Below are 11,087 nucleotides of genomic sequence, written 5' to 3' on the forward strand. Positions count from 1 at the left end.
CTCTTTCCCAGTAGTCCCTGGGGAGACTTGTTTATTTAAAGTACTTTCTGAGTGGCTTCTCCAAAAAATATGCCCAAAACAGCTTACAATAAACAGTAAAATACGTGGTCGAAGGCTTTCATGGCTGGAGTTCATTAGCTGTCGTAAATTTTCCGGGCTGTATGGCCGTGGTCTTGGCATTGTAGGACCTGTTTTTTCACCAGTAGCTGTGACATCCTCAGAGGTATAACACAGAAAGACGGAGTACTCTCTGTGTCAAGGTGAGAAGAAAAATGGTAGGCAGGTAATTTATGTCTACTCGGGGGCAGTGTTCCCTCTAGGCTGAGTTACTTTGAGCTAGCTCACAGTTTTTTAGCCTCTGGCTCACATATTTTTGTCTTAGCTCAGGAAGGATGGCTCCAGAGCAAACCAATTTATGCAGTAGCCAAATCATTCGCTCACAACTTTAATGCCAGTAGCTCACAAAGTAGAATTTTTGCTCGCAAGACTCCACAGCTTAGAGGGAACATTGCTCGGGGGAGGGGGGTGTAGGGCTGAGTCATTATCTTGTCAGAATTCCCCAGGCTCTGAAACATGCTAGTGGAGGAGCCGAGGATGCCAATCACAGGTGCTGGTGAAACATCAGGTCCTACAATGCCAAGACCACGGCCATACAGCCCGGAAAATCTACAACAGCTAAAGTAAAAAAATGTTGTCCAGGAGCAGGCCCACCCCGTCATTTAAGCTGCACCCAGGTTTACCCCCAGAGCCATGGGGTGGTCACTCCGGAACTGACTGTGAAGGCAGCAGAGAAGTCTGTCCTGAGGCTGCACCAGCAGCGACCCAGTTTTTGCTCTTGAAGGCCCCGCTATAGCTGCTAGACTGTCAGCAGTCTAGCCTGGCCAGGGCAGTGGGAGGGGAAACAGGACTGCAGGTGCACCCTGAGATCCCTGTCAAAATCTCGAGACTGCCAGCTCTTGCGAGACATCGGGGGAATTGACAGGGCATGTACTGCCTGGTGCATTGGCCTCGTAAGGGGCTTAGAAGCTGGGCTCTCTCTCCCCAGGCTGTGCAGGAGAGACCCAGCAGAGGGGAGGAGGAGAAGGAAGGGGGCACGGCAGTGGAGGGGGCTTCTAAGAACAGGGGCATGGACACCCCCAGGACCTCACATAACCTCATGAAACAACTAAAAGCAGCCATCTGTGAAGCTAATCACTGATACAACCAGAAAAAGGAACAACATACAAAAATGCATTAGAGCAATAAGGGGGTTAAAATGGAATAGAAAAGTAGCATAAAACAGCAGTGAGAACGGGGGTAAAAGAGTTGTTAACAAGCGGTGGAAATAAACCACCTGCCTAAAATGCAATCTTGCGGCCATAAGAGCCAGTTACACTAACCCATCTATGCAACAGCACTCTGAAGACCTAAAAATTCAAACAGAACAGATTCCAAAATCAATCGGTCAGCTTGGTTGTTTGCCCTGGCACTTCTCAGTTGGCATCTCAAGAATCTAGACACGGGGAAGGTGTTTGGTGTAGTGGTTACGTGCGTGGACTCTAATCTGGGAGAACCGGGTTTGATTCCCCACTCCTCCACTTGCACCTGGCTGGATGACCTTGGGCAAGCCATAGTTCTGGCACAGCTGTTCTTGAAAAAGAGCAGTTTCTTTCAGAGCTCTCTCAGCTCCACCTACCTCACAGGGTGTCTGTTGTGGGGAAAGGAGTTTGTAAGCCGCTCTGAGACACCTTTGGGTAGTGAAGGGCGGGGTCTAAATCCAACCTCTTCTTCTTCATCATAATTGAGATGCGCCTTGAATGCAATAGATGCAGAATGCTTTAGGGTTAATGCAATATATAGACGATGGGAAGCATGGAAGGGCAGACCTGGGTGAGGAGAGCTCCAATGGACATGTATGCAGCCTGGCAACATTCGCTGTCTTCCCCCCTCCCCAACCAGTTTCCTGTCTTTCGTGATGCCGTCTCTAAATAATAAGCCTTGAGCAAGACCCACTAATTTTGAAAGTCATGTCTGCATTTGCAAGAGCAGTTCTGTAGCTGATTCGCTTGACAGCTTGGGTCCCTAAGGCACTGTTGGCGCTGAAATATTTGCCTCCCGCTTAGCTACCCTGGACTTCGTTTGAGGATCAAGCCTTCTTGAATGGCTTGCCTTAGTCTTTATTCCCTCTCCCTAAAGATACTGTGCCACTGCTTTGACAGTTGGGGTGGGGGGGGTGGGGAGATTTAAAGGATGCTCTGTTTTCCGTATGCTTTGTCCTTCTGACGTTTGTATTAAACTCCCTTGGAGGCATATGCGGAGTTCATAATGATTCTGGCTTCAGAATAATTTCTTTATAGTCCTGAGAGCGACTGCCATCGTGAATACTATTAATGAACCAGAATAGCCATTACCTGCAAGGGATGGATCTTATCAGGGCTGAAAGATGTCACTGGCCCTCTGTTTTAATGGATCGTTTGGCTCCTTAGACTGGGATCGGCATTCAGTACTCCTTGTATAGTTTACACAGCCACACGCAAGCCATCAAATCCCACCTGAAATTCTGACCGTCCGGCAGGTCTGGTGCATTAAGATGGAAACTACACAGCTGTACAGACCGAGCTTATAGTACTTACTAACCAGACTAGGCACCTTACAGAAGGAAAATGGCAGCAGTCTTGCCCACAGCCTTACGGTCCTGAGAAATTACGTAGTGTTCCGTACGGGAAGGGGCTGAGGTAGAAGTGAACTGCAAGGGGGAGGCCCGAACAAAGAGATTGGTTTTGAAGAGGATGGCGTTAGATGGATAGAGGGGAGACTTGTTGAGCAGAGGATATTTCAAGGACAAAGGGGACAGAAGAAGAAGAGATTGGATTTATACCCCACCCTTCACTACCCAAAGGTGTCTCAGAGCGGCTTACAAACTCCTTTCCCTTCCCCTCCCCACAACAGACACCCTGTGAGGTAGTTGGGGCTGAGAGAACTCAGACACAAACTGCTCTTTTCCAAGAACAGCTCTTATCAGAACTATGGCTTGCCCAAGGTCATCCACCCAGGTGCAAGTGGAGGAGTGGGGAATCAAACCCGGTTCTCCCAGATTAGAGTCCGCACACTTAACCACTACACCAAACTGGCTCTAAGCTAAGGAAGAGTGCCGTGGCAGGTTGGTAGTGGAATTAAGAAGGATGGCAGATGAGTGAAGGCAAATAAGGAGGTTGGGAAAGCCAAAAAGTAGTAGGAAGGCACAAGAGCACAGAAATAACTTAGCGGGAAAGATGAAGCCGCTTGTTGCTTATTTTATTGAATTGCATGTGTAGCCCACATGTCTTTCTTCAGGGCGGTATGCATGAGGTCTCCCATCTAGGTTCTGACCTCATCTAGACCTGCTTAGTTTCAGCAAGGCGTGGCTGAGTCTTGCAGCTTAAGACTCTGCCCTAGACCTGAATGTGATGGGGCTGAGGGAGCCACCATGAGGAGCAGCGTAGGAAAGCAGCGGGACCAGAGCAGTGCCGGTCGGGAGGCAATGAGGTGGGTGGCGGCCAATGCTCCCTCTAAGCTGTGGAGTCTTGTGAGCGAAAAATCTACTTTGTGAGCTGCTGGCATTAAAGTTGTGAGCGAGCGACTTGGCCTCTACATAGATTCGTTTGCTCTGGAGCCCTCCTTCCTGAGCAAAGACAAAAATGTGTGAGCCGGAGGCTAAAAAACCGTGAGCTAGCTCACACTCACTCAGCTTAGAGGGAACACTGGTGGCAGCAGAGGGAGAAGTGGCTTGGCCTGAGACGCTGCTTTGTTGGCCTTTCCTGGCACCTGTCCCTTTTCTAAAACAGAGAGTACCACCAGCAATAAAAGCCACCTTAAGTCCTATTTTAGGACAGAAGTATAAATAAATAATATAATAATAATAGCATGATAAAAAGTAGAGACATCCCCCTGCCAACAAAAGTACGCATGGTCAAAGCAATGGTATTCCCAGTAGTCATGTATGGCTGCGAGAGTTGGACTATAAGGAAGGCCGAGCGCCGAAGGATAGATTCTTTTGAACTATGGTGCTGGAGAAGACTCAACTTGAGAGTCCCTTGGACTGCGAGAAGATCAAATCAGTCAGTCCTAAAAGAAATCAACCCTGACTGTTCCCTGGAAGGCCAGATAATGAAACTGAAGCTCAAATACTTTGGCCACCCAATGAGAAGGGAGCACTCACTGGAGAAGACCCTGATGCTGGGAAAGATCGAAGGTCAAAGAAGACGGGGAGGGCAAAGGATGAGATGGTTAGACAGTGTCATAGATGCAACGAACATGAAACTGAGCAAACTTCAAAGGACGGCGGAAGACAGGAGGGCCTGGCGGGAGCTGTCTGGTCCATGGGGTCGCGAAGAGTCGGACTCGACTGTGCGACTGAACAACAACAACAACATAAATAAATAAATAAATAAATAAAATCGCTGGTCAACCACTGATTTTCACCATTCTTCAGCCCCTTTTTCAGGCATCTCCTGTTCTTACCAAACTGTCAGCCTGCCCTCAGTCATAATCTTTTTAGATTTGTATTAGCTGATGAGAATAAAGGATCTCCGTTGGAAACATGTACTGTTTTCTGCATCACCGGCTCAAAAAGAACCCCCAGCGTTCCTTCCCCCCCCCACCAGACCAGATTGGACTTCCTACTTTAAATGCTATTGTACTCGTTTCAAATCGACCTCAAAACTCAGCAGCTAGGTTAGCGCCAGGACGTCTTGCACCGAAAACAATTCCATTCCCAGTGTGTTCAGACAGGCGTGTACAGGAATGAAATGACAGCAGTACCGTTATTGGGGGGGTGGGGGTGGAACAGGCAACCCTTGTATCGTTTGCAACGCGAAAACAAATTGTCTTCTACGATCAGAATATCAACAATAAATCATTGTAGCCTTCCCCGGCGCTGGGAACAAAAGCAGTCTGCAATCATTTCATCGGGTGTTTTTTTTTAATTCTTCCTGTGCTGATTGCTAAGCTTTGAAAAGGAGGGGGGGGAAGGGGAAGAAAGAAAAGTAAAACTGATTATCTTTCATTCCAGCCCTTTGGTGTGAATCAGCCCGGACCTTATATTATGTACACAACAGTGGATGCAAATGGATACTTGAAAAATGGTTCAGGTAAGACTGCTCTCTGCTGATTGGCTGTCTACACTTGTTTCCCAAAGTTTGGCCCTTGGATTGTGATAGCAGGAAAGTTTCGTCTGCAGTAAAACAGCTAGATTTGAGAACAGCGGCACCTTAGTGGCCAAGAAGAATTTCGGGGTATGAGCTCTCGAGTCAAAGCTCCCTTCGTCATACCTAGGGTTGCCAAGTTTAAAAATCGCCACGGCGGGGGACTCCCGTCCGGCGACTAGCGCGTGTACCGCACGCACGTCACCCGGAAGTGACGTTAGGACGCCGGGCACGCTGGGGGCAGGGAACGGGCCTCTGGGGCGGGGTTTTCCCCGCCCCCCGGGGGGACTTGGGAAGCCTAGTCATACCCAAGTAGGAAAGGGACTCTTAACTGTCTGCTCTGTCCTTCCCCGCCAGCCCCAGGACTTGTCAGGGTCACTGCTTTCTGGAAGGAAGGACAGACAGAACTGGAAAAGAACTCTTGCCACTTGTTTTGCCCTCTCCCTTCCTTGTGGATTAGTCCATTGATGACCGGTAGATCTGTTATTAAGAAACGTGGGTTTCAGTATTTATGGCAAGGGTGGCCAAACTTGCTCAGCGTAAGAGCCACATAGAATCAATGCCAGATGTTTGAGAGCCACAATACATGAACAGATATTACACACACGTTTTTATTGGGAAATATGCAAATTTGCTTTTTATTAACATTAAATGAGACTGCCAAAAGTAAAAAAACAAAAGGGGTAAAAACAGATATTGATAATGATATTTATTTGTCCAATTATATTTATTTGTTTGCTAATGATAGTTGTCTGAGAGAGGTGGAAAGAAAGAAGAGGTGGAAAGAAAGAAGAGGTGGAAAGAGAGAAACAAAGGAAGCAAATAGATGGGAGGGAGGGTGAAGGAAGGAAGAGGGAGGGAGGGAGGGAGGGAAGTATGCCTCCCCTTCGCTTCCCCAGCTGCCCTGCCGGGAGCCGCACAAGATGTGTAAAACAGCCGCCTGTGGCTCCCGAGCCACAGTTTGGCCACCCCTGATTTACGGTGTCTGATAACTTTCCGGTTTGTTGAAACCCCAAACCATTTTAAGCCTGCATTGAGTAAGAGGACAGCAGATTAAAAGTGCCCTGATAAAAATAAATAATATTATGCAGGGAAGATGGGGAACTGGTTGGAGGAAATAGCGGTTGCTTGGCTTTCCCAGGCCCATTAGGGAAGAATGAGGGTGTAATGAGGAATGTTGATCGAGTAGAGATGGGAAGCTATGGACGTGGCCTGCCTATGTGGAGCTGATACATTCAGGGGGAAATTGGAACCCTTTGGGCAACTGTTTAGCCTGATCTGTGACACCTGTGTGGTACGGTGGGTGGTATCTTGGATCTGCACATGAGAAACCCAGTTTGATCATTCTTTTTTTAGTTTAACGAATGTTCAGACATAGACTATCCCATTTGCTGTTACTTATTATTGCTTGTAGCAATTTAGACACTTTATGTTGGCTCATCCAGGCTAGCCCAATCTCGTCAGCTCCCAGAAGCTATGTAGGGTCAGCCCTGGTTAGTATTTGGATGGGAGATCACCAAGGAAGTCCAGGGCTGCGACACAGAGGCAGGCGATGGCAAAACACCTCCGAATGTCTCTTGTCTTGGAAACCCTAAGGGGTTGCCATAAGCCAGATGTGTCTTGACGGCAAAATATATATACAGGGCTATTTTTGGGCAGGAACGCACAGGAACGGAGTTCTGGCTGGCTCCCAAGTTGACCACGCCCAGCAGGAACTTATTAGCATAATAGGTCACACCCAACAGCAGAAACCTATTAGGATTGGCTACATTAGGGGTGTGTGGCCTAACATGCAAAGGGGGTTCTTGCTACAAAAAAAAGCCCTGGGTTTTGACAACAAACAAGGTGAACAGAATAAGAGGCAAAAGGTCGGTGTGGCTGGATGACCTAACTTCTGGTAACATGGGGGTGTGGCCTAATATGTTAATGAGCTGTGTTGTCAGGGGTGTGGCCTAATATGCTAATGTGTTTCTGCTGTTGGGTGTGGCCTATAATGATAATGAGTTCCTGCTGGGCTTTTTCTACCAAAAAAGCCATATATATATATATATATTTCAATGCCGGGTCTTTTGGTGTGGAGGAGGATCACTTAATTGGACCCTTTCAGGAGCTTTGAGTTTTCATGTATCCAGAGACCTAGCGTGGAGTATCAGCTAAAACAGTAGGTTCCACTCTGAGAAACTGATATTTGAATCCCACTCAGTTATGGTTGGCTATGGGTCATTCCAGTAGTCCCCTTTTTGTTAAACTTGCCTCCAGATAAATCTCTTTCCCACTATTTTGACTCTGTTGTTGTTTTGGGGGGTAGGTCTTACTACTGTTTCGTTAGTGCGAATTGCTGTTGTATACATTGCTATTCTTCTGCGCAGTCTCTGGGAAGTAAATCTCTGATCGGGTAGGGTTGCTGCATTTTTTCCTCTCTCTCTAGATTATGTATAAAATAAATGCATGGGCATGAACACAAAACCGCTATGCAGTGCACAGCCTGCCTCTGCAGCTGTATGTTTTCAGTGGTAGGTAATATATTGTAGACATGCAGAAACATTCTTTCAAAGAAATCGTTATGTCTTCCTCCTCCCCTGCTAGGAAGACCAAGCATGGTCATGGCCCTCAGAAGGTTGAGAAGAGCAAAGTTAAAAGAGAACAGAGGAGATACGAAAATTTAGCCTCCTTAAGCCCATAAGAGTTTATGATCTCTTGGGAGAGGGCATTTGAGTTGGGGCATGGGTTCACCCCTCCCCCCCAGTGTTCCCTCTAAGCTGAGTTAGTGTAAGCTAGCTCAACAGGTTTTTTTAGCCTCTGGCTCACACATTTTTGTCTTAGCTCAGGAAGGAGGGCTCCCGAACAAACTAATTTATGCAGTAGCCAAATCACTCACTCACAACCACTGTTCCCTCTAAGCTGAGTTAGTGTGAGCCAGCTCACAGTTTTTTAGCCTCCGGCTCACGCATTTGTGTCTCAGCTCAGGAAGGGAGGGCTCCAGAGCAGACTAATTTAATGCAGTAGCCAAATGGCTGGCTCACAACTTTAATCCCAGCAGCTCACAGAGTAGAATTTTTGCTCACAAGACTCCACGGCTTAGAGGGAGCACCCCCCCCCCAATTACTTGAGAGGACCTAACATTTATTTATGTTTTATTCATTTATATGCCACCTTCCTGCTTAAGAGGACCAAGATCAGCTTACAGGAAACTGCTGGAATACAGATTTTCCAAATAATACACAAGCAACAAGCAAACGTATCCTGGGTTTGTCCTGACTGATGCGGCTGTGAGCCCAGGGCCAAGGACCCTTTGGCCGCTGCCCTTCCGTTTGCACTTCTGCCCTCACCCAGACTTTAAGTACCTGCAGCGAGAGGAAGACAAATGGAGCTCACGTGGAGCTCAGCGGCTGGCTTGATTCCAGCAAGATCTTCCTCAAACCCCCCCCCCCACACACACACCCCCTCCCCTTCGCCAGCTGTGCCTGCCATTTGGAGATTTTTAGTCCTTCTCATGCAGTTATAACATGGTGCAGGGATAACATGGTCACATACCTCCTCATGGAGGAGAGAATTCCCTACTGACTTGAGCTATGAGCCCACCTCTCTGTTAAGAGCCAAAGGCTGCAGGCTGTGAATATCCATGAACATACATTTATTATTTATTTATTTATTTATTATTTACATTTTTTATCCCGCCCTCCCCGGAGGCTCAGGGCGGCTTACACGGCATATCGCCAAATCATACAATAGAACAGTAAAAACATTAAAAATATTAAAACACATCACAGTCATAAACAAATTTTTGGTGCTCCTCTCCTAAAAACAAGATGGCCGTCTCCTAAAACGTCCCATTCTCACCCAAAGTGCCCGCATCATGATGACCCTGTACAGAAATCATGGGGCGTTGGTGGTACAATGGCGATGGCGGCTCCTATTCGAACGCCTGGCGGAAGAGCTCCGTCTTGCAGGCTCTGCGGAACTGTGCTAGGTCCCGCAGAGCCCTGATCTCCTCTGAGAGCTCATTCCACCAGATAGGAGCCGCCACCGAAAACGCCCTGTTCCTGGTCATGACAAATTTGATGACCCGGGGACCTGGGACGTCCAGTAAGTTCTGATTCCCCGACCGTAGTGCTCTTGGGGGAACATGTGGGGAAAGGCGGTCCCTTAAGTAGGCTGGTCCCTGGCCATACATGAAGATGTTATCATTGTATTCCCCCCCAAATCATAACTTTTTAGGCAGGTGAGTCCCTTTTCCATAGCAAAAAAGTTATGTGCGTTTATTTAGGAAAGGAGACTGTATAAAGAGGTGTTTTTTTAAAACAAAAAAATGGTTGCTAGTTTCCTTAAGGGGGCAAGAGGCTGAATGCTTTAACTCGGCTTTAAATGAAACGTATCATGACCTTTCCTCGGGCTTAATTGTACTCATCGGATCTGTTGTTTATGCAGTCATGGCTCTTTTTTGTGCATTTATTTCCCCCCCACCCACCCACCACCCTTTGCTTTTTATGAATAATAATAATAAGCACAAACTCAGGCTTAATAATTCAGGTGAGCCAGTGCCATGAAAGTATACAGTGCTGTGGAACAGCTGGCTGCAGGTACCCTTATAATTAAGCAGATTATAATAAGCATCTCATATACAGGGTGGTCATATTCAAAAACCGGCAACAGACTGAATAGCTGCATGAGCACTGTCAGTCTGGGTGATTTTATAACCGAGTTGGCTGCTAATAAATTAAAGCATTTTTCGTGCACAGATGGTAAGGAAAACCTGTCCTCCCCTGATAGAAAAAAGACCAAGAGGGGAAAAGGTGCAAAATGAGCCCAGATTAAAGCTCACTGAAAGTCAAGTTTGTCTAAGAGTCCGGCACGCTACACAGCATTGATTAGGGCAGGCCACAGCGATCAGTCATTGAACCTTTCGGTGACCCAGACTAGCCATTTGATCTAATTTGGATGTTTGTTAGTTCAGTTGTTTCAAAAGTACAAGAACCTTTCCCAGGCAGCACCTGAAATGGAACTTGTGGATTTTGCCCTTGGTGAGTTTCTTCTACAAGAGGTCATTCGAGATCTAAGTCGCTCTGCTTTGTAGAATAATTCAGGAGCAGGGACTCAGGTGCGCGAGACCCTTGTGCTTCTGAAAAGCCCATAAACTAATGACCACCTGAGTTCTCTTCCATTCATCCACTGGAAATTGCACAGTTATGTCTAGGGGGGAAAGGGCCCCCAACTAGGCCCTGATAGGCTCAAGTCTTATGAAAGAAAGGCAGATTCCAGCGCACCTCAGTCTGCAAAGAAGAGCAGTGGAATCAGGGCAGCAAAGTTACAAATAGTAGAAGTGGAAGTCAATATAGCAAAAAGAACATTGATGTGGTATATGATCACGACTGCCAGAATGACGTATGCTCAAAGTTGGAAACAAGATAAAGTCCCAGAAGTGGGTGAATGGATAAAAAAATTACTTTTTATGGTTGAAATGGACAAAATGACAAGGAAACTCAAAAACCTGGAAGCAGAAGAATTTTTTTGCAGATTGGAAAGATTTGAAAGACTATTTAGAGAAATACCTGGATGTGAAGGACAATTTGCTTTGCTTTGATAACTATTGAAATATAAAGGTTAATAGAATAGAGATAAATATATAACGTATCAGAACAAAAGTTGAAAAAGAAGTTACCTAGATGTGAAATGAAGATGGAAGGAGTAAATAATAGAATTTAAGACATGGGCTGGAGGTTGGAGCACTGTGGGAAGCCTAAGAAGAGGGGGAGAAAGGTGGAAAGGATATCTATATATCTAATTCCGAAGATGCCCCCTGTGTGCGGATACCTAAATCCGCGCATCGGGGGCACCTGGGGGGGAGGGAGATTTTGTGCACACTTGTTACGGTCCCCAGGTTGCACAAAAATCTTAAAACCTATAAAAAATATCGGGGGGATACTT

The 11,087-nt window shown here is 46.7% G+C and overlaps 1 protein-coding gene across 1 annotated transcript in view; it reads left to right on the forward strand.

The window, feature by feature from the left end:
- Window positions 1-11,087, forward strand: part of ITFG1 (integrin alpha FG-GAP repeat containing 1) — a 166,103-nt gene that overhangs the window by 119,115 nt on the left and 35,901 nt on the right. The window contains 1 exon segment of the mRNA XM_015409414.1: window positions 5,030-5,108. Within this exon segment, the coding sequence (XP_015264900.1) occupies window positions 5,030-5,108 (79 nt within the window).

Source organism: Gekko japonicus, unplaced genomic scaffold (genome assembly GCF_001447785.1).
Source record: "Gekko japonicus isolate JY-2015 unplaced genomic scaffold, Gekko_japonicus_V1.1 scaffold794, whole genome shotgun sequence".
Taxonomy (NCBI): domain Eukaryota; kingdom Metazoa; phylum Chordata; class Lepidosauria; order Squamata; family Gekkonidae; genus Gekko; species Gekko japonicus.